This window comes from Felis catus, chromosome A1 (assembly GCF_018350175.1).
Source record: "Felis catus isolate Fca126 chromosome A1, F.catus_Fca126_mat1.0, whole genome shotgun sequence".
Taxonomy (NCBI): Eukaryota; Metazoa; Chordata; class Mammalia; order Carnivora; family Felidae; genus Felis; species Felis catus.
This window is the reverse complement of record NC_058368.1, coordinates 209,190,883-209,217,998: the sequence shown is the minus strand read 5'-3', so window position 1 is coordinate 209,217,998 and position 27,116 is coordinate 209,190,883. Positions and strand designations below refer to the sequence as shown.

The following is a 27,116-nucleotide window of genomic DNA, read 5'->3' as shown; positions in this document are numbered from 1 at the left end:
CCCTCCCTCTCCACCTGCCCCTCCCCTGTCGCTTGCACACTCTCTAAATAAATAGATAGACAGAACTGACTACATTTGAGGTAGGAGGTTTACTGTATTCGAAACACAAAGAAAGACCATTCCAAGAATAACTTCCAGGAAGGAGTTTACATATGATTTGACTTTGGTGGCAGTCCCACTGGGTCATACAGATGAGGTAAATTGACTCATAACCACTAATCACTCACAATCAATATAATGAATAATGTCCAAAAGCCATTAGCTCTTTCAGGTAAGTTACCTCCCAAGAAGAGGAGATTGAAACTAGACAACTATGTGAATCTTTCAATACATGAGAAATGCTTCCCTGAACTCAAAAAATAACTAAACCTTGTCAATTTGTCTGTAGACAAAAACCTGCAAATGCTAAAAATCACTGAAGAATTCCTATGTTTTATTCCAACAATCATAAAATTGAAACATGTATTCATACTCTTCTTGCTTACACAGAATTCACCAATAAAGCAAACTCATGCCAAAAAGCCTGACTTAGAAAACAATGACTTTAAGGGCGCCTGGGTGGCTCAGTCGGTTAAGTGTCCGACTTTGGCTCAGGTCATGATCTCTCAGTCCGTGAGTTCGAGCCCCGCGTCGGGCTCTGTGCTGACAGCTCAGAGCCTGGAGACTGTTTCAGATTCTGTGTCTCACTCTCTCTGACCCTCCCCTGTTCATGCTCTGTCTCTCCCTGTCTCAAAAATAAATGAAACATTAAAAAAAAAAAAGAAAAAAAGAAAACAATGACTTTAACTTCAAAAATACTTTATTTTTATTTATTTATTTATTTATTTATTTATTTATTTATTTATTTATTTATTTAGAGAGAGAGAGAGAGAGAGAGAGAGAGAGAGAGAGAGAAAGCATGTGTGCATGTGTGGAAGGGGGAGAGAGAGAGGGAGAGAATCCCAAGCAGGCTATGCACTGACAGCACAGAGCCTGACGAGGGGTTCAATCCCACAAACTGTGACATCATGACCTAAGCTGAAATCAAGAGTCGGACGCTTAACCAACTGAGTCACCCAGATGCCCCAAGAATAGTATTTTCTTGCAAAAGGCAAAGTAATATATGGACTTCGTCAGCTTTAACATTACATTCAAGAGTCAAAATTTTCAGTATTTACTGATAGAAAAGCCAGAATTGTTTCATTATCAAAGATAACACCTTTGTTGCCATATCAAAGACTATGCCATAATTTTAATTTTGCACTGAAGTTTACGTTTGAGTAGTACAAGATTTTAGTATTTACCTTAGACGGACAATTTATGTTTATTACAACAGAGGGCAGGAACAGTCGTTGACTGTTATTATGAATAAACTTTTAAATGAAGAAAAGAGAGATACATACCTCAGGATTCAGAATACTTTGAGGTTCTATGTTAAGGAAATAAGTTTATAATATAATCACATAAACTGTTTAAGACTACATGTTTGCACCATGTGAATTATAACTTCAAAACAGTTGTGACCTCAAAATTTTATTCAGGCATTACAAACAATTTTGTCTACTATTTCCCATTGTAGTAAGATTTCCCATATATCAAAAAAAAATCTATATTAAATTTAAATCAATCCATTATTTTGTCATTAGCTCTGATAAAAAATCTGTATAATGAAGTTGAAACTGTTAAATTAAACACCACTTCTCACTTCTTTAAGATTTATTCTGAATTCTCTTTTCATTTCCATTGGACATCAAGACTAAAAAAAAAAAAATGCAGAGATGGGGCGCCTGCATGGCTCAGTCAGTTAAATGTTCAACTCTTGATTTCAGCTCAGGTCATGATCTCATGGTGGTGAGATCAAGCCCCTGGTGGGGCTCTGTGCTGGGTGCAGAGCCTGCTAAGAGTCTCTCTCTCCCTCTCCTTCTGCCCCTCCTCTGAGTGTGCTCTGGCAATCAGTCTCTCTCTCACTCTCAAGAAGGAAAAAAGACCCACAAAAAGAAAACAAACCAAAAACGCAGAGACAAAAATGGTTTTTAACATTAAATTTACTAACTGATGAAAAATGTATAATGCAAAAAACTTTAGGTAAATCATCAAAGAGTAACAAAAAATAAGCAAGATAAAATGCAGAAATTATAGTTTAACAATTTTATTAAAAAAATTTTTCTTTTAATTTTTTTTTAATGTTTACTTATTGTTGAAAGAGAGAGAGAGACAGACAGAGTGTGAGCCAGGAGAGGGCAGAGAGAAGAGTCACAGAACCCAACGTAGGCTCCAGGCTCTGAGCTGTTAGCAAAGAGCCCGAAGCGGGGCTCAAACCCACAAACCACGAGATCATGATCTGCGCTACAGTCGGACACTTAACCAACGGAGCTACCCAGGCGTCCCTAAAAAATTTTTTTTAAGTTTATTTAGTTATTTTGAGAGAGAGAGACAGACAGACAGACAGACAGCAGGGGTGGAGCAGAGAGAGAGGGAGGGAAAATCTCAAGCAGACTCTGCATTACCAGCACAGAGCCAGACACAGGGCTTAAACTCATGAACCATGAGATCATGACCTGAGCCAAAATCAAGAGTTGCATGCTCAACCAACTGAGCCACATAGGTATCTCCCCTGTCCCCACAAAATTTTTTAAGTAAGCTCTACACCCAGGATGGGGCTTGAACTCATGACCCTGAGATCAAGAGTCACATGCTCTACCAACTGAGCCAGTTAGGTACCCCAATTTAATAATTTTAAAGACAGACTCATTTCTACCATAAAGTGAGTAAACTGTTAAATATTCCTAATCACTTTCTATGTTTCTACTTAGAATTCAGAACAAATATTTGATAAAAATGTCAACTACTTAAAATGTGTTGTTACTCAGTTCTAAACCATTATGTACAAACATTATCATTACATTTTTATTTCTTACCAGCTTTTGGTTTCACAAGCCCCACAGCAAGAATAGTCTCACTAAGTCCATCAAAATAGGCAAGGTCTCCTCTGTCAAACGGTAAAGAAAAACATGTTATACATACACAGAAAACAAAGTTTTATCCTAAAATATTCTTTAAGACTACAGGATGTAGTGAAAAATAAGCCAGCAAACAAAACTGTTTCAGTTCCAAGATTCAGGCACACAGGCCTGTCTAAAGCTAAGCATAAACCAGGCAAACAGAGACAGCTGCTCCCCATTCCAAACTTCTCCTCAGCCAGGTTGCAAATCTCAAGTAATAGCAGTTCTGTTGGGTTAAGACCCTCTCAGAAGAACAGACTCACAGGGAAAGCCTATGGCTGAGGGTGGACAGAAACACTGAGAAAAAGTCTCTAGGAACCCAACCTACATTCTAAGTGCAAAGTAATTCTAAGGAATTTGAAACCTGTGGTCCACTGAAGGTAACCAGAGCAATAACAAAACCAAACTCAACTCAACTCTTGACTTGGAAAAAGTTAACTTTCCCCGAAATAAAGACCTACTTGAATGGCCCTAGCAAAAAAAGAGACATACCCATATCTTGGGATGGATAAACACTACTTACTGCAGTGTCCACTGCCCTACACATGGCATCTGGCTTAAAAATAAACACATGAGACACAAAAAAGCACAGGAAAAAAAAGCCTGTCAAGAAACAAATCAACAGAAATGGACTCAGCTAGGAGACAGATGTCTGAACTATAAAGACAGAAAATTTAAAATAAATGATTATCATATAGGTATTAATGAAAAAAGGGGACAATATAAATAAGCAAATAAGGAATTTCAGCAGAGAGATGAAAATTACAAGAAATAAGTGAAAATGTTAGAAATAAAAAGCACAGCACAGAGAAAGAACATCTTGTAAGAACTTTTTAAGTAGATGTGACATACTTAACAAAAGAATCCATGAACCTGAATTTGGGTCAACAGAAATTGTCCAAATTGAAACAAACAAAAAGAATGGAGAAACAAAAACAGAACAAAGTATCCAAAATCTGTTTTGAATAACATCAAACAATCTAACGGAAGTGTAAAAATCTCAGAAGGGAGAGGAAGAGAATGGGGCAGAACAAATATTTGAAGATAATCACTGAAAAATTTCCAAAAATGTAAGACATCAAACCAAAGATCCAAGAAACTCAGAGAACACCAAGTAGGATAAATATGCCCGGGGGGCGGGGGCGTGGGGGAGGGATATTCATATATATACATATACGTATAAATATATATATATATATATATACACACACACATATACACACATGATCCAGACCTTGAAGAAAATTTCTGGTTGTCCTGAAAAGAGCCAAGCAAACAGAAAGAAAACTCCTAAATGGCCACATATGTGGACCAGGTTTTCCCATTTCCCCATGTTGTGAAAACTGGAACAACCTCCAGAAACTAAGACCAATACTGGGGATGTTAGGTGTTTCAGAACAATGAATTGAACAAGATTACGTTCCTATTATCCATGTGGTATTAGGATTTATAATAAAAAGCTAATGGAATAATTGAAATGAAACCTAACATTTTTGCAGAATTGAATTTGTGAACTAAAGATTTATATACCGAGGATTTGTGCCTTGATTTTTTTCAGTAAGCACACTGTTCAAATAATTTTTCTTTAAATAAGTTCTAGTTTGAACACGGTAAGGTTGGAGTGTATATTCCATGAGGACAGGAGCTACACTTACCACATTCAATATTGTTCCTAGCACAAAAGAGTGTCTGATACATAATAAACTCAATATTTTATTACATGGATACATTACATGTTGATGGAAATACAGAAATTTTCATTAAAGAGAAACCCTTTTTAAGGAAATTATCCTTACATTTGTCTATAACATAATTTTTTTTGTGTTTGTTTTTCTAAATAGATCCACACCTAAATGAAGTTGTTTTATTCCTTAGTATCAAAACGACTATGTTACAATAATAAAAGCAACTGAAGTTCAGGGTATATGAAGAAAAATCACAACCATACATCACTGCTATTAGAACTATATAACAGTTCAACCATAAAAAATAGCTATGAAAAATTCTAAATGAAAAAAAATCAGAGAACAAAAATATTTTTATTTAAGCTACAAGTTCTCATTTAGTATCACTTTAATTCAGTGATTGTGTGTGTGTGTGTGTGTGTGCATGTGTGCATTCCTAACAGGTGCTTTAATTACCCAAGGGCAAGAGAAACAACTACAAGGGCCTTCCTCTGGTTATCCCACTAATCCCCTAAAGACATTATGAGAGAGAAATGGTAGTAAGCCAAAATTTATCTTCAAAAAGCCAGAGTGAGATTACCAGATCAATAAACTATTTTAGCAAGAATGTCTTGAGCCGTCACTCAGATTACTATATACACTCAAATTACACATGGCCAACCTCATGGAATAAAACTGTTTAGTCACTTCAATGAATTAAGAGCCTCCCAATTCATAAAAATGCATCAAAAATACAGGTCTTTAAAGACGTCAAACCATCTCTCAAAAAACTACTAACAGATTATCTTATTGGAAGATAAGAGCTTGGAAACTAGACCCCTGCTACTCAGAGTGGTACTGAGACTGGCAGCATCACTGGGAGGTTGTTACAAATGCAGACTCTCGAGGCTCACTCAGAAGTACTATAACAGTATCCGCACTTTTAACCTCATTCTCAGGTGATCAGTATGCATACTGAGAAGCACTGACCCAGATGTTAGCTGAATGAAAAATAAACCAGGCAGCTTCTGATGAGTAGAATACTAGCTGCCATTAAGATAATCTAACTTCTAATCATGCTAAAGCAAACCAGCATTAAATACATACCCATCTTCATAGTTCCACATGAATATGTCACTGTCAATTGTGAGCCAAGCTCTGCTGATAGGAGGGAACACACCCATCATGCAGTTACACTGCATATCTGAAGTAGTGTGGATGTAAGGCAAAAAGATTTCAATCTTCTCTTTCTTAAGCTTGTTTTGAAAGATTTTGATTTAAAATTTATGATTAAAAAATCATGATCTGTCCACTTTTTAATAGAAAAAGCAATAAAGGGTACCTCGGTAGCTCAGTCCATCAAGTGTCTGACTTCAGCTCAGGTCATGATCTCAGGGTTCATGAATTCGAGCCCCACTTCAGGCTCTGTGCTGACAGCTCAGAGCCTGGAGCCTGCTTCGGATTCTGTGTCTCCTTCTCTCTCTGCCCCTCCCCCACTCATGCTCTGTCTCTCAAAAATGAATAAACATTAAAAAAAAATTTTAAAAAGAAAAAGCAAATAAAATATCTTGATTTCTAATGAGTTTAAAGACATAGTGTATGACAAAAATAAACCTGCAATTTACAATTCCTAAATAATGCCATTTGACCACTTAAAATGTATTTTAAAGGACAAATATAATGTTTTTACCATTATTAAAGACGAATATTGATCATGAATAACACCATTAAATTTTGACATGAAAAAACTGTTCTACTGGACCACTTTCTCCCAACTGCATAAGAGCAAGAGTGATAAAAAAAAAAAAAAAAAAACATAAGGCATGCTAAAGTTAGGCCAGGTGACAATTTGCAAGCTTCTTATATATAGTGCAATTGAAAAATAGACAAAGAATTATATTATGTAATCATAAGATGAGGAAAAAATTGTGAAATAAAATAATTTCTTAATTAAATGATAATTTTTTGCATGGTATTATCAGAAGATTAAAGAATATTAAGAAACTGGGGCGCCTGGGTGGCTTGGTCGGTTAAGCATCCGACTTCGGCTCAGGTCATGATCTCATGGTCCGTGAGTTCGAGCCCCACGTCGGGCTCTGTGCTGACCGCTCAGAGCCTGGAGCCTGTTTCCGATTCTGTGTCTCCCTCTCTCTCTGCCTCTCCCCCGTTCATGCTCTGTCTCTGTCTCAAAAATAAATAAACGTTTAAAAAAAATTAAAAAAAAAAAAGAATATTAAGAAACTAAGAAAAGATAGAGTATGGGATAAGAAGTGTTGTATATTTAATAACGTTATTTTACAAAGTCTCAGAGAAATACTGAAAAGTTTAGGAAAAATATTAGATTCTACTAGTTTTTCTATTTATAACTATTTTCTTAATTTTCCATTTCCTTTATTTTTCTAAAGCAGACTGTACTGAAATTTGAAACACTTTTCCTTTAAATAGTTTAATATATTTTTAAAAGTCTCAGATTAAATTTTATTTTATTAAAAAAAATTTTTTAATGTATTTATTTATTTTTGAGACAGAGAGACAGAGCATGAATGGGGGAGGGTCAGAGAGAGAGGGAGACACAGAATTGGAAGCAGGCTCCAGGCTCTGAGCTGTCAGCACAGAGCCTGACGCGGGGCTTGAACTCACGGACCATGAGATCATGAACTGAACTGAAGTCGGACGCTTAACCGACGGAGCCACCTAGGTGCCCCTCAGATTAAATTTTAGCATATCATCTTTTTTTTTTTTTAATTTTTTTTTCAACGTTTTTTATTTATTTTTGCGACAGAGAGAGACAGAGCATGAACGGGGGAGGGGCAGAGAGAGAGGGAGACACAGAATCGGAAACAGGCTCCAGGCTCTGAGCCATCAGCCCAGAGCCCGAAGCGGGGCTTGAACCCACGGACCGCGAGATCGTGACCTGGCTGAAGTCGGACGCTTAACCGACTAGCATATCATCTTAATGTCTATATTATGAGAGCTATAGATTGATACAGAAGCTTCCTAACAAATAACTATAAATCTTTTTTTTAATGTTTATTTAACTTTGAGAGAGAGAGAGAGAAAACACAGGAGTGGGGGAGTGGCAGAGAGGAAGATACAAAGCAGGCTCCAGGCTCTGAGCTGTCAGCACAGAGCCCTATGCATGGCTTGAACCCACTAACTATGAGATCATAACCTGAGCCAAAGTCGGCCCCCCAACCGACTGAGCTACCTAGGCGCCCTGCAAATAACTATAAATCTAATGCCTTTATAGGGTATGCCATACTTTAAAAGAATCAGATGAGATCTTTTTTTAGAGGGTAAGAAAACTCCTCTAGCAATTCAGTCTATGAAGATTCCATTAGTGTTTCATTCTTATTGTGATCCTTAGAAATGTAATCACTTATAATTTTAATTCTTTCTTAAGATTTTTTTTTTAAGTTTATCTTATTTATTTTGAGAGAGAAGGTGAGTGTGAGCAGGGTAGAGGCAGAGAGAGAGAAAGAGAGAGGAGAGAAAGAGAGAGGAGAGAGAGAGAGGAGAGAGAGAGAGAGAGGAGAGAGAGAGAGAGGAGAGAGAGAGAGAGGAGAGAGAGAGAGAGGAGAGAGAGGGAGAGGAGAGAGAGGGGAGAGAGAGAGGAGAGAGAGAGAGAGGAGAGAGAGGGAGAGGAGAGAGAGGGAGAGGAGAGAGAGGAGAGAGAGGAGAGAGAGGAGAGAGAGGGAGAGGAGAGAGAGAGAGAGAGAGAGAGAGAGAGAGAGAGGAGAGAGAGAGAGGAGAGAGAGAGAGAGGAGAGAGAGAGAGAGGAGAGAGAGAGAGAGAGAGGAGAGAGAGGGAGAGGAGAGAGAGGGAGAGGAGAGAGAGGGAGAGGAGAGAGAGGGAGAGGAGAGAGAGGGAGAGGAGAGGGAGGGAGAGGAGAGGGAGGGAGAGGAGAGGGAGAGAGAGGGGAGAGGGAGAGAGAGGGGAGAGGGAGAGAGAGGGGAGAGGGAGAGAGAGGGGAGAGGGAGAGAGAGGGGAGAGGGAGAGAGAGGGGAGAGGGAGAGAGAGGGGAGAGGGAGAGAGAGGGGAGAGGGAGAGAGAGGGGAGAGGGAGAGAGAGGGGAGAGGGAGAGAGAGGGGAGAGGGAGAGAGAGGGGAGAGGGAGAGAGAGGGGAGAGGGAGAGAGAGGGGAGAGGGAGAGAGAGGGGAGAGGGAGAGAGAGGGGAGAGGGAGAGAGAGGGGAGAGGGAGAGAGAGGGGAGAGGGAGAGAGAGGGGAGAGGGAGAGAGAGGGGAGAGGGAGAGAGAGGGGAGAGGGAGAGAGAGGGGAGAGGGAGAGAGAGGGGAGAGAGAGGGAGAGAGAGGAGAGGAGGAGAGAGGAGAGGAGAGGGAGAGAGAGGAGAGAGGAGAGGGAGAGAGGAGAGAGAGAGAGAGAGAGAGAGGAGAGAGAGAGAGAGAGAGAGAGAGAGAGGAGAGAGAGAGAGAGAGAGAGAGAGGAGGAGAGAGAGAGAGAGAGGAGAGAGAGAGAGAGAGAGGAGAGAGAGAGAGAGGAGAGAGAGAGAGAGGAGAGAGAGAGAGGAGAGAGAGAGAGAGAGGAGAGAGAGAGAGGAGAGGGAGAGGGAGAGGGAGAGAGAGAGAGGGGGAGAGAGAGAGAGGGGGAGAGAGGGAGAGGGGGAGAGGGGGAGAGGGGGAGAGGGGGAGAGGGGGAGAGGGGGGAGGGAAGGAGAGAGACAGAATGAATCCCAAGCAGACTCCGTGCACTCAGCACTGCGCCTGATGCGGGGCTCCATCTCACAAACTACGAGATTATGACCTGAGCTGAAATCAAGAGTCAGACGCTTAACCAATTGAGCCACTCAGGTAGCCCTAAACCTTAATTCTAAGATACCATTAAGTGCCAAACCATACCAAAAACTTTTGGGGATGGGTAAAAAGAAGCACATGGCAGTTTTTGTTTGTTTTTAAACATTTTTAGAAAAACATCCCAGTTTTAAAGTGTTAAAATATGAGAAAAAATAAAAATGAAAATCAGGAGTCTTCAAGCTAAAATGGGGTAAAAAGGCTTCCGTGGATAGCACTTAACTGGAAAGTACTACCTTGCAATAATATCATTCAAAAATGCAGAATTCCTTGTAAATGATTCACTCTCTTCAATGTCCAAGAACAATTAAGATGTGATTCAATTTTCAACACTCAATTTTATATGATATTTTCTAGGCACATGGCAAACTACTGACATACTTAAAATGTTTTTTATTAAATTTTTTTTTCAACGTTTTTTATTTATTTTTGCGACAGAGAGAGACAGAGCATGAACAGGGGAGGGCCAGAGAGAGAGGGAGACACAGAATCGGAAACAGGCTCCAGGCTCCGAGCCATCAGCCCAGAGCCTGACGCGGGGCTCGAACTCACGGACCGCGAGATCGTGACCTGGCTGAAGTCGGACGCTTAACCGACTGCGCCACCCAGGCGCCCCTTAAAATGTTTTCTAAATAAAACTCTTAAATGAACTTACATACAACACACCAATTAAACACAAAGCAAGAATTAGAATAAGAATACTAATTTTTAAAAATTTTAGGGAGTTAAAAACAAGGTAAAAGGATACGTCCAAACTGTTCAACAAGTTCAGGTGGGAGAGGAACCCTTCGGATGGAACTGATCTCTGGAAGGTTGGGTACCGACAGCAAACCAGGTCCTTGTAGAGGATAATCCATATCTGACATGCCGGAAACAGTGGGATTATCTACAAGTAATAAAACAAAGCATTTATTAAAATAATATACTGAACATCAACTGGGCATATCGAAGCACTGCAAGCTACAAAAAAAATTGTGTATCTGATAGTTATAAAGGTATAGAGAAGGGGCACCCGGGTGGCTCAGTCAGTTGAGCGTTTGACTTTGGTTCAGATCGTGATCTCATGGTTCAAGAGTTCGAGCCCCGCATCGGGCTCTGTGCTGACAGCTCAGAGCCTGGAGCCTGCATCAGATTCTGTGTCTCCCTCTCTCTCTCTGCCTCTCCCCCACTCACACTCTCTCTCAAAAATAAATAAACATTAAAAAAATAGAAAATAAAGTAATTCTGACCCAATACAAAAGAGGCCTGAGAAAATCCAGTGTTAAAAGAGGGCTAATTACTGGTTTCAGCACTAACCAGACAGTTATCCTTCACAAAGACTTACTCTGTAAGTAAGGATATATTTAGTTCAATAATTTAGTTCCTTTCTATTATTTTACTAATCTGAAATGGGAAAATATTTATAAAACTACTTTGTGACTGTCAAATGAAACAACCGTGAACAAAAAAAAAAAAAAAAACATATTGATGGGGGAAATAGCTATTTCCTTTCCCACTTCAATATTAATAGATTAAAACAATCCTTGTGTTTTTGTTTTTGTGAGACCACCCCTCCCACACCAATAAGATAAATACATATGATGCCACATAAGCAGTATTTTATTGGGGGAAACCACAGACTGCTCTATAAAGTGTCCTCACTTGGCAACCTTTCTCTTGCTTTAAGACACAGACAACTAAGGGCAGGAGTGGGCTGATCTATTTCCTACGTCTTGAACAGGGAGGTATTCTTTAGATCTCATGACCTTTTTATCCAGGCACCTTTCCAGGCTCTAAGTACAAAGATGTTGGGGAAAACTGACATATAAAAGAAATTCTAGGGGTACCTGGGTGGCTCAGTAGGTTAAGCATCTAGCTCTTGATTTTGGCACAGGTCATCTCACGATTGGTGAGCCTGACTTTAGGCTCCAAGGTGTCACCATGGATCCTGCTTGGGATTTTCTCTCTGTCCCTCCCCAGCCCACGCTCTCTCTTTCTCTCAAAATAAATAAATAAACAACAAAAAAAGAAATTCTAAATGTATTATGGAAATTTAAAATATATGAGAGAGAAAAATGCAATCAATTCCTATGTACCGATTGATTACCCAGCTTCAATATTACTAATAACATGTCCAATCAGGTTTCATTTATATCCCTAGCTACTCCTTTTCTAATGGATTTCTTTAATGCTTATTTAAAAAAAATTTTTTTTTCAACGTTTATTTATTTTTGGGACAGAGAGAGACAGAGCATGAACGGGGGAGGGGCAGAGAGAGAGGGAGACACAGAATCGGAAACAGGCTCCAGGCTCTGAGCCATCAACCCAGAGCCCGACGCGGGGCTCGAACTCACGGACCGCGAGATCGTGACCTGGCTGAAGTCGGACGCTTAACCGACTGCGCCACCCAGGCGCCCCTTAATGCTTATTTTTGAAAGAAACTGAGAGACAGCACAAGCAAGGGAATGGCAGAGAGAGACAGAGACACAGAATCCGAAGCAGGGTCCAGGCTCTCAGCTGTCAGCACAAAGCCCAATGGCGGGGAGCTCACAAACCATGAGATCATGACATGATTTGAAGTCAGACGCTTAACCAACTGAGCCACCCAGGTGCCCCTCTAATGAATTTTTTTGAAGGAAATCCCAGACATCCCATTTAATCTTAAAACATACTAATTTTAACAGGATATTGCTAAGTGGAAATGTTAAATATTAACAGGACATGATAAATGGCTGTGGGAACACAAAGGATGGAATTAATAACTCAAGTGAGGATGTGAATGGTTAAGAAACCCCTCACAAAGGAAGTGATACTTAACGAACTTTGGAGGAATGTCAAGCAAAGAAGAAAATTCCAGATGCGAAGTAAACGATGACATAAAAGCATCCTGAAGAAAGGGCTTCTTATGAAAAACATGTTAAATTCTGTGTGACTGGAACAAAGCTGAGAAGATTAGGTTGAAGAGGTATGTGTAAAGGTGGATAGAATCGATTGGGGTCAGATAAGAGTACTCGAATGTATCCACTGTTTTTACATCTTGGTTTTCAAACCTGAGGAGGTCAAAGAGAGTAATGCTCTTCAAGATGAGTGTTGCTAATAGGCCACTCAGTTCTTAGAAGACAAGCTCACCGGTAAGTAGCAGTCAGGAACAGTACTAAATTTGTTCTGTTTCTATCTTTTCTCTGACTACAAGCCTACTCAACGATTTTTATAAATTGTCAGAAGTGTCGTTTAGGTTTCCACTGCACAGATTGTCCTTGTTATTTTACCTTGGTTATTGCTTACCCCAAATCTTGTCTCTGTCTTACTTACACTTCTCTGCTCTCCTCCCATATCCGTCTCAAAAAGGGGTTACTTTTTTTTTTTTAGCAACTTATGTAATTCTATATGCCTTGAGGAGCCTAGTCATAATTTCAAATCATTAAAATGTTTTCCAGTCACCTCTCTTTTGTTGACACATACACTGCCTTACCCTCCCTGTCCATCATCACTGCTAATATCCCCATTCTCTTCCTTTATTCCAGCGGTAGTTCTTTTTAACAACCTTCATATTAAGACTTTATATTACACTAACTCTACACGTAATAAAGAATATCTTTGAGAAAGATGGTAAATTTTCAAATTAATTTCATTTGCTCGTCTGATTTACTCTAATGTTAATAGGAGGAATTAACAAGAATGAGACTTAGATCAGGTGATCCTACTCATCTGGCCTCTGTGATGAACACTTGGAGGCAGTGAGCAGCTCATTAAGGTTGGGGTCTTTCCCTCTGCTTCAAATGGCAGAGTGCTCGTCACTCCTACCCTCTCAAATATCGGCAGTGAAGTGAGGAAGAAAATAAACTGAAAACAGGCTCTTTTTGCTCTTCAAAATGTAGCAAACAGGGCCCCAAATCTCAAAACGTCTTCGCCGAGTCCACCCTGGGGATAAGGACCTAGTTAGGAATTCAGGCGAGAGTCCTTCCGGCTGAGAAAGCAGTTACCACCAAATGGGCACTGATCACTCACTTGGGGCAGACACCATGAGAAGCTCGGAAAGGTCCGGGTACATGCGGTCTTCTTGCAACTGACGGTCGATGAGCCGTCCTGCATTTTCCAGAGCTTCCTGCAGGGCTGAGGCCGACGTGGAGGCCGGCATCGCCGAGCCCAGTAAAGAAGACGGCATGTCGAAGTTCGGAGACACCAGCGTCCGGAAATAGTCAAGAACCAGGGAGAAAGGAGAGAAAACCCAAGACCCTAACTCAGACCCGCAGCTTAGGGCGCGCGCGCCAAACGAGCGCCTCGGCGCCTCTGCATGACGCACTTCCGGTTCGTCGGGAGGGGAATTTGAAGGCCTTGTTTTGCAGACTCCAAGAAGAAGAAGTTGAAAGGGCTGGACGTTAGGGGCGGAGCGCGTGGGGGGGGGGGGGGTGGAGCGGGCACTTCCCTGGGCGTCGCTGGAGGTTTGGCAGGTTGGGGAATAGGAAATTCGTCTAGGTTGTATGGGGAAGGAAGGAAAGGAGGGGAAAGGGAAAGGGCTGGGAAAGGACAGGGCTGGGAGGGGTGGGGAGGGGTGGGGAGGGAGAAGGGAGCGGGTATCGGGTAAGTGGGAGCTGGGTAGTGCGTGGCAGCGCAGACTGCTTCGGCTCGGGTGGGTATCGCGAGCCGTCGATCTTTGTGTCTCGAAGTTCCCGGGTTGGAATCCTTCAACTGCAACTGCTTATGGGTTTGCACGTCAATTTCTTTGGTACTCCAAATAACTTCTGTTGTGAGAGCGGATAGTAGTTGGTAGGAGTTCACATGGGAACCAAAATTCCACTATATATCTTACAGGCTTCAGTGTAAATTAAAATTCTTTTCTGGCCGGCTCAGTCATCAGAGCATGCAACTCTTGATGTCTGGATCCTGAGTTCAAGCCCCACTTTGTGCCTGGAACCTACTTAAAAAAAAATTCATCAGGCTTTTCTATTTGTGTGTGGTTACCATTACTATAAAGAATTGTAGGACCTCCTGGGTGGCTCAGTCATTAAGCATCTGACTCTTGATTTTCCCTCAGGTCATGATCTCACACTTTGTGAGTTGGAGCCCTGCTTCCAGCTCTGCTTGGGATTGTTCACCTCTCTCTTTGTCCCTCCCCGACTTGTGTCTCCCCACCACCCCCACCGTCAACAACAACAACAACAAAACTTTAAGAATTGTCTGTTTACTGTTCCATGCAGGGGGTGGCTGCCTTCCTTTATTTCTCATTACAGAGATGAAGAAGAGTGTTCTAATTCATCGTTTGATCCCCCAGCACAAATTAGAGGGACTGGTATAAAGTAAGCCACCTAATAGATCTCCAAGTACTATAAAAATTGAATTTATAATTTGTGTCACCCACTGTGCCTGGTGCTGGGACTATCACACTGACACATTCCTGTCCTTGAGGTGCATGATTCATGCAGGGACACACAAAGTAAAGCAGTAAAGTGTATCACTCTAATTTTTTATGAGGTGTGTATTAACTGCAGAAGAATAAGAAACGAGCAAGGAGAGATAGACCTCATTTCATACAGAAGGCAACTTGAGTGGTCAAATAAAGTACTCATTCAAAAAGCAATCCTTATTTGGAAACAGTAGCTGTCCTCATTTAGTCCTTATTTAGAACCATACTTAAGTAAGCTTCATCCAGTTATATTCTTCATAGTCTAGCTAGTCAGTGAATGCATTACTCCTTATTGACTAGCTAAACTGAAAGAGGACTTCAGCTACCTTCATTTTGATCTCAAACTTTCTAATTGATTAAGTTCATCTTTCCAGCATATCTCTTAAGTCAGGCAAAAGATCCTGCTGGCAAACCATCCTGTGATGGGAACTGAAACTACCCCCTCAAGCAATAAGGACTGTCCTGAGCCAGCAAGACCCCATCTGTATTTGACCCCCGAGATAATGGTTGACCTGACCTTTGCTACCCACTTGCACATACTTACTGACCTTTGTCTCACATTTTACTTACATGAACCTAAGAAGTAATTTTCAGCACTTTGGAGATAGTCTTTGAGACGCTAGTCTGCTGTCTTCCGGGTGTTGGCCTTACTGACATACATTCCTTTCTTGTTTTACCATTGCTGGTCTCTCTGCCTTTGGATTTTGTCAGTGGCAAGTGGCCGAACCTCCTGTGTTTGGGATCCCTTGAGCCAGATGCTCTTGTGCCTGTGTGTCCAGGATACAAAACTATGGCCTTTGCTAAACTATAATCTTTTGCTACTTGAATTATTTTTTATTCCCTCAAATAAGGGGTTGACTGAATTTCTGAATGTTAAAATCTCTATAACATTACAGGTCTATAAGTATAATTTTATACCTCATAGTAAATATACCAGGAAAAAATAGGTTTATATTGTTCATGGATAAACAAGCAGATGGGTCTCCAGCTATCGATTTTCTTATTTGGTAGACCATAGATTGAAAACTAATGGTCTGGTACAGTGTTTGTTTGTTTTTAATTTGAGATAAAATACACAATTGAGAGTTTCCAATTCCACAAATTGGATGATCTGGCAACATTAGTCTAATAATTAGTAACACACTCCTGGGTGTCTCACTTGGTTGAGCGTCCAACTCTTGATTTCAGCTCAGGTCATGACCCTAGGGTTGTGGAATCAAGACTATTGAGAATCTTAATAATTATTAAGGATTACGAAGAGTTTTTGTTTGTGTGGGTTATATTTGTTAATAGTTGCTAAATGTCTCCTAAAAATTAGAAATTTAAAAAGTCATTTAAAAGAATGAGCCTAAAAAAATAAAGTATAAGCCTAATCCATTTTAATATAAATGATACATACTTCATGAAAAATCACCATATTTCTAAAACTAAAATATTAGGGGCGCCTGGGTGGCTCAGTCAGTTCAGCGTCAAACTTCTGCTCAGGTCATGATCTTACAGTTTGTGAGTTCGAACCCCACTCGGGCTCTGTGCTGACAGCTCGGAACCTGGAGCCTGTTTCGGATTCTGTGTCTCCCTCTCTCTCTGCTCCTCCCCTGCTTGTGCTCTCTCTCTCTCTCTCTCTCAAAAATAAACACTAAAAAATAAAAAAATAAAATAAAACTATTAGAAGAATGGCATTATTTTACATTTTTGCAAATCTCTTAAATGTCTGGCTTAAGAAGATAAGTTAACTAGATTTTCATATCTGCATCTGCCATCAATATGTTGTGATATGTTGTTTACTTGAAGTATATGAAGAAAAGCAGGCCTCACACAGTTATGTAGTGGGAAAATAAGAGGTCTTTTAATAACTTCTCAGATGTGAAAGTTCTTCTTTGATCGTATACACGAACTTGACAAGTGGTACAGTTTCTTAAAGGTTAGTTATGATGTGGAATTTGAAACCATCAGTGATTTTTTTTTTGAAATTTGTTAAGAACCACTTGTCTATCTTGTATTTTGAATGGACCTTCTATCCATGCATGATTCTGAAACATTATATGTTGGTCATTTGGGAAATACTGGTTCTCTAAGTAACGCAGAACTTCCAAATGTTGACCTATTTCATTAACCAATAGAAAAAAATGATGGTGTTAATCTATCTTAATAAAAAAAAATCTTATAAGTATTGGGGAGTTGTTAAGCTTATGCTAGTTGATACAATCTTTTTTTCCAACCTTGATACAATCTTGATGAATTTTTCAAGATTCTGATTTTCTCTTAAGTGCTCTAATTTTCATTAGTAACAAGTACAATGAGTTGTCTTCCTCAAAGTGACACTCATTTCATTCATTTTTGTTTAAAATAGGTATATAACAGTGAGGAATACAAGAACTACTACGACAATTTGCTTGTCACTGCCTTGAATTATGCTGAGGTACCAGCAATTTTACCCACTGTTGCTTCTGCATCATCAGTGCAAATGTCAATAGGGTGAAAAAGGCAAATGATGTCTTAGTATTATGAAAATAACTTTGATCTCATGAACACCTTTAAAGGAACCTGCAGAATACACTTTGAGAACTACTACTCAAGTAGCTCTCTATTTAAGTAGATTATCTAGCCCCATGAGGCACTTAGGGTTTTTAAAAATATCCTCATTAGAATGGAAATTCCATGAGGGCAGAGACTATACTTTATGTCTTCACTACTCTCACTAGTATCTGGCACTTAATAATGGCCAACATTTGGGGCGCCTGGGTAGCTCAGTTGGTTGAGTACTGGACTTCAGCTCAGGTCATGATCTTGCAGTTCGTGGGTTTGTCGTGCTCTGTGCTGACAGCTCAGAGCCTGGAAGCTGCTTCAGATGCTGTGTCTCCCTTTCTCTCTGCCCCTCTCCGGCTTGCACTCTGTCTCCCTCTCTCTCAAAAATAAATAAGACATTAAAAAATTTTTAAAAAATGGCCAACGTTTATTGGGTGTGCAATACATGCCAGGCACTATTCTAATTGCTTTTTGAAAATTAACTCATTCAGTCATCAGAAAAATCTACGAGGTGATAGGTGCTATCCTTATCCACTTAACTGGTGAACTATTTAAAGCACAGAGAGACGAAGTAAATCATCAAAATTACATTACTAGAATCAGGATTTGAGCTGAGACATTCTAGTTCTGGAACTCATTTGGTTAATGCTATGCTATCCTGCCTCTCAAATATTTGATTCATAAATAATTTTACTTTGCACCAAGAAAATCAAGGTTACTCTGGCACACTTACCACTTTTATTATGAAGACGTTTCATGCAGGCAAAGCCAGAAAAAAAAAAAAAAAACAGCTTAGTGCAGAAGTCTCCGGTAGTGCAATTATTGTTTCTTTTTTTTATCACAATAAATTTTTGTGATTTTTCTGTAATGATCATGATTATCTACTTCTACTGGTTGTTGATATATATCTTCCATTTTTCTTTTTTTTCTCCAGCACTTTGCAGTTTAAAATGTTATATATCTACAATGGAATGTTCTCAACAAATGGTGCTGAAACTATTAGACACCCATATGCAAAAAAAAAAAAAAAAAAATGAATCTAGACACAGACATTATACCTGTCACAAAAATTAACTCAAAATGGATCATTAACCTAAATGTAAAACACTAAGCTATAAAACTACTAGAAGATAACATAGAAGAAAATGTATGTAACTTCGGATAAGGCAATGACTTTTTAGATACAATGCCAGTGACATGACCCATGAAAGAAATAATGATAAACCGCCCTTCATTAAAATTAAAAACTTGGGTGCTCTGGGTGGCTCAGTCGGTTGAGCTGTTGAGCATCTGACTTCAGCTTAGGTCATGACCTCGCGATTCATGAGTTCAAGCCCCACGTAGGGCTTTGTGCTGACAGCCCAGAGATTGCTTCAGATTCTGTGTCTCCCTCTCTCTCTGCTCCTCCCCTACTTGTGCTCTGTCTCTCTCAAAAATAAATAAAAACATTAAATTTTTTTTTTAATTAAAAACTTTTGCTCTGCAAAAGACAACATCAAGAGAATGAGAAGACAAGACACGGACTGGGAGATGATATTTGCAAAAGACATCTGATAAAGGATTGTAATCCAAAGATACAAAGAACTCTTAAAAAGTCAATAATAAGAAAACAATCTGACTAAAAAATGGGCTAAAGACTTTAAGACACTTCACCAAAGATATACAGATAGCAATTAAGCATATAAAAAGATGCTCCACATCATATGTCATCCAGGAAATGCAAATCAAAACAATAAGATACCACTAGGTACCTATTAGAGGGGCCAATATCTGACATACCAAATGCTGGTGAAGATGTGGCAGAATAGGATCTCTCATTCATTGCTAGTGAAAATGTAAAGTGGCACAGCCACTTTGGAAGACAGTTTGGCAGTTTCTTACAAATTAAACATATTTTTACTATATTACTCAGAAATCCTGGTCCTTGCTATTTACCTAAATAAATTGAAAACTATGTCCACACAAAACCTGCACATGATGTTTATAGCAGCTTTATTCATAATTGCCAAAACTTAGAGGCAACCAAGATGTCCTTCAGTAGGTGAAATAGGATAAGTAAATGGTAGTATATCCAGACAATGGAATATTAAACAGTACTCAAAAGAAATGAGTTATTAAGTCATGAAAAGACATGAAGGAAACTTAAATATATATTACTAAGTGAGAGAAGCCAATCTGAAAAAAGCTATATACTGTACGATTCCAAGTATATGTCATTCTAGAAAAGGTAAAATTATGGAGACAGTAAAAATGCCAGTGGTTGGTCGGGGTTGGAGGAGGGAGAGGAAGGTTGAATAAGCATATCATAATGTTGATACCATAATGATGATTACACATCATTATACATTTGTCATAAACCATAGAATGTACAGCACCATGAGTGAACCCTATGTAAACTATGGACTGTGGTGATCATGATGTGTTAGTGTAGTTTCATCAACTATAAAATGTGTACCACCAGGTGGGGGATATTGATAATGGGGAAAGCTATGCATGTGTAAGGGCAAGGGGACGTATGGGACATCTCTGTAACTTCCCTTCGATTTTATTTTGTGGACCTTAAACTGCTCTAAAAAATTAAAGTCTTAATAAAAAGAAAAAAATTATATATTTTCTCAAGTTCTCATCTATAAATCCTTGACTACCAAGGAGCTGAAATAGCTAGTTATAAGCTTGGGCAATGGTTTTCTTAATGAGTTGTATTCATAAAGTTCTATTTTACAACCTAAGGCCTGCTTATTTGTACTCAGAGAAGAGACAATGGCATTAATATCACTTTGTTAAAGGCATAATCAACTGGCCGTATTGATTGGAGTTCACATTGGCTTTTGACTTTAGAGGTTGAGTAATCTCAGGATTAAACCAAACGTTGTTGTCCCAAGCTATAAAACATCCTTCATAAAAGAGGAGTAACTTTTGTCTTCACAACTACTTTTTTTCTCTTATTCATTCATTTTTTTCTTTCATTAAACATTTTTTAAGTTTATTTTTATTTATTTTGAAAGAGAGATAGAGAGCAAGTGGGGGAGGGCAGAGAGAGAGGGAAACAGAATCCTAAGCAGGTGCTGTGGTGCTAGGGCAACGCCCAACACGGGGTTCTAACTTACAAACTGGGAGATCATGACCTGAGCTGAAACCAAGAGTCAGATGCTTAACCAACTGAGCCACCAAGGCACCACATTTTTTTTCCCATTTATTTGCTAAAAACTGAGTGACCATCTAGTCATCATGCTATTAAAGAAGAGTACTAGATTACATGATAGTTAGAGGGGTCTAATTTACTTGGAGGTCTATAAAGGCCTGTAAATGCTTAGAAGAGCACTGAAGTTTGAGTTTGAAGAATAAGTAGAATTCAATGAAGGGTATAGGGATTGGTGAAGAGTCAGAGTTTTCAGGTCATGATGTTCTGAAGCTGTTTAGAGAAGACAGGTACAGTGGAAAATAGAAAAAATGAGGTTCAAAAAGCTTTGAGGGACATGTTGGTAATTTTGCATTTTATTTTAAGAGCAATGGAAATGATATTAGACTTGATAATTATCATTTAGTGGGTACAGCTAAAGCATAATTTGAAATAGGAGACTAAGGTAATAGTGGGGCCAATGAGTAATTCTATAAAAATATTTTTATTCAGCAACACTTATTAGGACTATACATGGTTTTGCTAGAATTCCGAAGTATATAGTTAAATAATATACCATTAGTTTGAACTTCAGATAAGGAGTTATGTTGTGAAGGAATTAAAAACCAATATGAAGTGAAAATATAGTAAGTATGTGAGTCAAGTGCTTTGGGAATGCTTGCTGTGAGCTGGGAAACTCTATAACCAATCATGCCTAACAGGGGAGGCTTGGGCTAAGAATATGAGCCTTAGAGCATTTTTTGACAACTCTTACAGCAACTCAAGTCTTTTTGGCTTCCATGTGCTTGTTGGTCATGTAGTAAATACACATTTTTTAATTAAAATATACCTAAAATGTGGAGAGTTGTGAGGGTTTCCTCATAGAGAAGGACAAAACACAAAGAAAGGGAGTATATTGGCTTTTCTTTAGAGTTCTGTGAGGATTGTGTCATCTTGGCAGTAAATGCACCTTGAAAAATAAAGGATGCTCACAAAAATAGTATGAGATCTTGCCATTTGCAACAATATGGATGGACCTAGAGGGTATTATACTAAGAGAAATAAGACAAAGAAAGACAAACACCATATGATTTTACTCATATATAGAATCTAAGAAATGAACAAACACATGAGCAAAATGCAGAAACAGACCCATATATGCAACGAACAAACTGATGGTTGTCAGAGGGAAGGAGGTTGGGCAAAAGAGGGGAAAGGGTGTGTGAGACAGAGGCTTCCACTTATGGAATGAATGAATAGGTCATGGAGACAAGAGGCACAGCAAAGGGAATCTAATCAATGGTGTTGTAATAGTGTTGTATGGTGACAGATGGTAGTTACACTTGTGGGCACAATATACAGATTAGTTGAATCACTATGCTGTATGTCTGAAACTAGTGTAACTTTGTGTGTCCACTATACTTGAATAAAAAATATGAAACAGAACAAAACACCTCTCCAGGTGTTTTGCATACTACTATGCAGCCAAGATTGAGAAATAAAGTCTGAGGGCTTCCACAAGTAAACCACAAGGTTTACTTGTTCCTTGAAAGACCTGTGGACTCATTCTTTCTCTATCTTTTCTAGATGCTTAGTATACCAATAATATATAGTCATGGAATAAAATCTACAAAATACAAAAAAAAAAAAAAAAAGAAAAGAAAGGGTGTTGACAAAACTAGGTGATGTTCCCAGCCAGTGGGCGGAGTTAGCAGGTAGTCTCTGCGGTGCTTATGCCCCGCCAGCCCGCTAGGGCGGCGCAGCTCCGGGGGCCGCGATCCCTTCGCGGAAGGTGACGCTCTTGGCCCCGGAGGCGGCGCAGTACCTGAAAGGCGATAGTTCCTGCTGGTTTTGCCGGGAGTCTTTCGCAGCTGCTTGTTCTGTGGCTGTGGCTCGTTCTGCGGCAGGCGGCCGGCCATGGAACGCCCGGGGCCCAGTGAAGGTGGGTTCCGTGGGGCGATCCTAGGCAGGGTGGGTAGGGCCAGCGGGTGCCGGCGTCGCCGCACTAACGAGGTCTCCTCCTTCTCCTCTTGCCCCAGTGACAGGCTCAGACGCGTCGGGACCGGATCCGCAGCTGGCGGTCACTATGGGCTTCACCGGGTTCGGTAAGTGACTGCCTTACGCTTAGCTCCGTCTCCTTTTTTTTTTGCACAGGTTTTAAGAACCGCAGGTTGAGAGGGGAGGCCCAGCTGTCACCTCTGTTCCGCACCCTCCGTTGTGCCAAGTCCTAGTTACTTTAACTCTAGTGTGTATACCTTGCAATTTCTGGGTATTGTCCATCCATTTTCCAATTCTTGCCTGTCTGTTGGGACCAGCTCAGGTGACACGAGTGGAAAGCCTTGTAAGAGAGAAAGGTAGCTTTGTGACTGACCCACGTGGTGGACGGTATTGGTTGGTGGAGGGAGTTGTCTTTTTGTGTCCAGAGACTGAGAGCTAACCATTGACCGTGGTCTGTAACGAGATGGCCTTTCTGGCAACAGGTGAGCCGTTAAGTGATATTATAACGGTTATTAAATCCTTTTTGATTCAAGCTTTTCTTCCCCGGCATCGTTGCTTCAATCTCTCTGTGAAGCCTAGTTATGAGATAAAGAAAAACATTTCAAACAGAGATGTAGTCATCTGTTGAAAACATTACTGTAAGAAAGCGACGTAAATTGTTGTTCCATTTCTTTTGGGTTTTGGACAGAACAGATATCAGGCTAATGTGTCCAGGTCTCTTGTTGGTGTTCATTTACCCATCTATTATGGTAATGTCTTATGCCACATTTTTACTTCTAGGTAGTTGTTTTTGCAAAAATACTGCATACTTATGTATTATTACAGTACTTACTTTGTTTCAGTTCTTTAGCTTCTTCTCTGATGTCAAAAGTAACATATATTAATAGCAGGAAATCTGAAGAACACAAAAGATGAGAAAGAAGAAAGTAAAGCCATTAATAATCTCGTGATCTAGAAATCAAGACCTAGAACTTTGTTTTCCAGTTTTCCCTGTTGTGTATTTATCAAGAAACTTAAGATCATATGTGTGTACAAGTTTATATTACTCTTAATTATATGCTTTATTTAATTCGTAATACTCTAAGGATTTTCCCATGTTATAAAATGCTCTTTCAAAATGGCTGAATAGTAGTCCATTTAACATAAATGCATAATTTGTAATATTTTAAACTTTCTCCTACATAGTTTCTAATTCTAATTTTTTTCAGTAACACTAAAGTTAATATTTTTATAAATAACTTTCATGTCTTGTAAAAGGAACTTTTGTGTGTTTTCATAGGGTAGTTTTCTAAAGAATGGACTATAATAAAACATATAAATATTAAAAAGTAACCAAAAATTTGGGTATATGTCTTTTAAAACGGATACACTTTTGTCATAATGCCCTTCAGAAAGTTTGTTTCAATTTATACAAAAGTCAGTATCACGTAAGAATGACATTTTTACCATATTCTTATTAACATGGAGTAGACATTACTATAAAAAAACACGATGAAAACAAATATATTGCTTCCAAACTCATTCAGGTTGTTGTGAGAATTTGATTTCCTGTGGTTTTAGGGTTGAGGCCCCAGTTTCCTTAGTGGCTGTCAGGTGGGAGTCTCTTAGCTCCTTAAGGTACCTGAATTACTTGTCATCTTGCTGCCTTGATCTTAAAATGAAGTAGTGTGTCCAGTCCTTCTCACACTTTATATCTCCCTGACTTCTGCTGTATCTGTTCTGCATCTTTGCTTGCAAGGGCTTCTGTGATTTAGATTAAGACAATCTTCTGTTTTAAACCAGGATAATCTATTTTAAAGTCCATAACCTTAATTACATCTACAAAGTCCCTTTTGCTGTGTAATATAACATATTCACAGGTTCCCAAGATTAGGGTGTGAACATTCTCCGTTCTGCCTATGACAGCAGTGTTAGGTTTAAGGGGTAGAGTCCAGGGGATTAGAGGAGGATGGGAAAGTTGGCTGGTGAATGATGAGACTGTCAGTAAAAATTCCCTGAAATAAACTCGTTCTTCTTAGATACTTATCTTGTAGCCATGCTATAAATGAAACAGACTAAATGGTTATAAGTATCTATTGAGTACCTAAAGTTTGCCCAGCTTAGTGCAAGAAGATCACAGTCTGCTACTTGTTTCTGTTTAGGAAAAAAAGCTCGAACATTTGATTTGGAAGCAATGTTTGAACAAACACGAAGAACGGCTGTGGAGAGAAGTCGGAAAACACTGGGTAAGAAGTACAGTTATGTCCTTTTTTATTGGTTTAAATCCTGTACACGCTTTAAACAAGTATATCAACAATTATAGAAGACTGAGAAAGGGGTGCCTGGGTGGCTCAGTCGGTTGAGTATCCAAGACTCTTGATTTGGACTCAGGTCATGATCCAGGGTTGTGGGATCCAAGCCCTCTGTCTGGCTACGTGCTGAGTGTGGAGTCTGCTTAAGATTCTCTCTCTCTCCCTCGGCCCCGCTCCCGTGCGCTTTCTTTCTAAAAAAACAGAAAAAAAAAATTCAAAATTGTTAAAAGACCACATGTGTTCGTTCGTTTGGAAGCAGAGGTTATTTTTTTTTAATGTAAAAAGTTGCATCTAAGTAGGGTAAGAAAGCCTGGATGCTAAAATCTTTCTGAAGTGTGTGCTATGAACAAGCAAGGATTCTAAATTAATTTGTAAGAATCAGAATAGCAGTTTCTTTATTACCTCTCCTTTCACCTTTATCTGATTTTCATTTCATTTTTTTCTTTTCCTGCTTACAGCGGAACCAGTATTTGGAAGGCTGGGCGAGAGGTGGCACTCAGAGCTGTGTACACCACTGAGTGTTGACTCAGTTTAGAAAATTGAGACATACAGTGAATGTGGCTGCTGCTGTTGAACCCCTGCATTAATGAATTGTATCACACATGTAACGAAGGCCTTAATTTCCAGACTGTCTGGTTTGATACCAGGTGGTTGGCAATTCTGGAAAGCGCCTTGGGGTCTTCCAAGTAGACTGACTTCTCTACTGCTTTCTTTGGATCTGAATCAGATCGTTGTTACATTGGAGAAGGAATAGATGTATCCTGTTAGAGTAAAACGGGCTAGAAATCAGAGATAGGACTTTTAGACAAATTTAAGTGACTGTTGTTCTGCCAGTTGTCCTTTTTGGTTTAAAATGATATATAGCAGTAATACCTAATATTTGGAAAGTGAGCTTCATGTGATTTTTTTTGGTCTTTGGAAGAATAAGTTGTTTTTTGTGTGTGTGTGTGTGTGTGTGTGTGTGATGAGAGGCCCACTATGTACATATACTATTAAAAAAAACTGTCATTATGTGAAATTTCACACACAATACACAAAAGTATGGTAATGAACTCTTATCACACGGATTTAAGTACTATAATAATTCATGGCTGGTGTTATTTCCATTTACTTCCCCTCTCAGATTATTTTGGCACAAATCTGAGACATTATTTCACCTGTAAATATTTTAGTATATGTTTTTAAGAGATACAGATCCTTGAAAAAAAATGTTTATTTTTGAGCGACAGCACAAGTTGTGGAGGGGCAGAGACAGAGGGGGATGAAGGATCTGAAGTGGGCTCTGTGCTGACAGCAGCCAGCCTGATGCAGGGCTCAAACTTGTGAACTGTGAGATCATGACCTGAGCCAAAGTCGGATGCCCAACCAACTGAGCCATCCAGGTGCCCCCCGATCCTCTTACCTTAGCATACTTAAAAATATTAAATAATTTGGTATCATCAGACAAGATACAAAGACATTTTGTATTTGAGGTCTATTTACAAATGCTTTAACCGCTTGATTTTTAAACATTTTAGTGAATGCTTATACTGTTATAGTATAGCATTCTTGTATTTACCTCTTTCAGCATGTGATAACGAAACATTTGGCACAGAGATTGCCTTATTCACCTGAGTAAGTTCTATAGTTCCCTATACCGTGCCTTGCAGGATAAGTTCTCAATATATACTTGAGAAGGTTAAATTGAATTTGGAACTGTAATACTGCCTTTTGAAAAACGCTCCTTCTTTGGAGAATGTTTTAAAATCCTTTGTATGGATACAGAGCTTGGGATTTGGAGTTGGAGGACCTAGGTTTGAGGGTCAGCCACACATCAGGTTAGAGATGATGTTGGATGAGTTTTCAAATTTAGAGCCTTAATTTCTTTGTTAGGTGGAAGTGATAATAAGGTCTTCCTTAGAGGGTTCTTGAAAGGATTAAGATGTTGAGCATAGTACTATTTATTTATTTATTTATTTATTTATTTATTTATTTATTAAGTTTATTTTGAGAGAGAGAGAGAGTGAGCACATGCATGCTAGTGAGGGAGATACAGAGAGAGGGAGAGAGAGAATCCCAAGCAGGCTGTGTGCTGTCAGCACAGAGCCCCACATGAAGCGCGCTCTCACAAACTCTGAGATGGTGACCTGAGCCTAAATCAAGAGTCAGATGCTTAACTGACTGAGCCGCCCAGGTGCCCCGGGCATAGTACTTTTTAAACAGTTAAGTACTTGAAAAATGTCACTTTTATTTTTTTTTAAATTTTCTTTTTTTGAACGTTTATTTATTTTTGGGACAGAGAGAGACAGAGCATGAACGGGGGGAGGGGCAGAGAGAGAGGGAGACATGGAATCGGAAACAGGCTCC

General features: G+C 39.4%; 2 protein-coding genes across 2 annotated transcripts in view; one reads left to right on the top strand and one right to left on the bottom strand.

Moving 5' to 3' along the window:
- Window positions 1-13,825, bottom strand: part of NUP155 (nucleoporin 155) — a 72,063-nt gene extending 58,238 nt beyond the window's left edge. Inside the window, exons 1-4 of the mRNA XM_011286474.4 lie at window positions 13,442-13,825; window positions 10,203-10,340; window positions 5,753-5,849; window positions 2,898-2,968 (exon numbers count right to left, since the gene is read on the bottom strand). Of these exons, the coding sequence (XP_011284776.1) occupies window positions 2,898-2,968; window positions 5,753-5,849; window positions 10,203-10,340; window positions 13,442-13,598 (463 nt within the window). The 5' untranslated portion in view covers window positions 13,599-13,825. The remainder of the gene's footprint in view (window positions 1-2,897; window positions 2,969-5,752; window positions 5,850-10,202; window positions 10,341-13,441) is intronic.
- Window positions 13,826-22,270: 8,445 nt separating this feature from the next.
- Window positions 22,271-27,116, top strand: part of WDR70 (WD repeat domain 70) — a 298,625-nt gene continuing 293,779 nt past the window's right edge. The window contains exons 1-3 of the mRNA XM_019811747.2: window positions 22,271-22,423; window positions 22,521-22,586; window positions 24,621-24,704. Coding sequence (XP_019667306.1) covers window positions 22,399-22,423; window positions 22,521-22,586; window positions 24,621-24,704 — 175 coding nt within the window. The 5' untranslated portion in view covers window positions 22,271-22,398. The remainder of the gene's footprint in view (window positions 22,424-22,520; window positions 22,587-24,620; window positions 24,705-27,116) is intronic.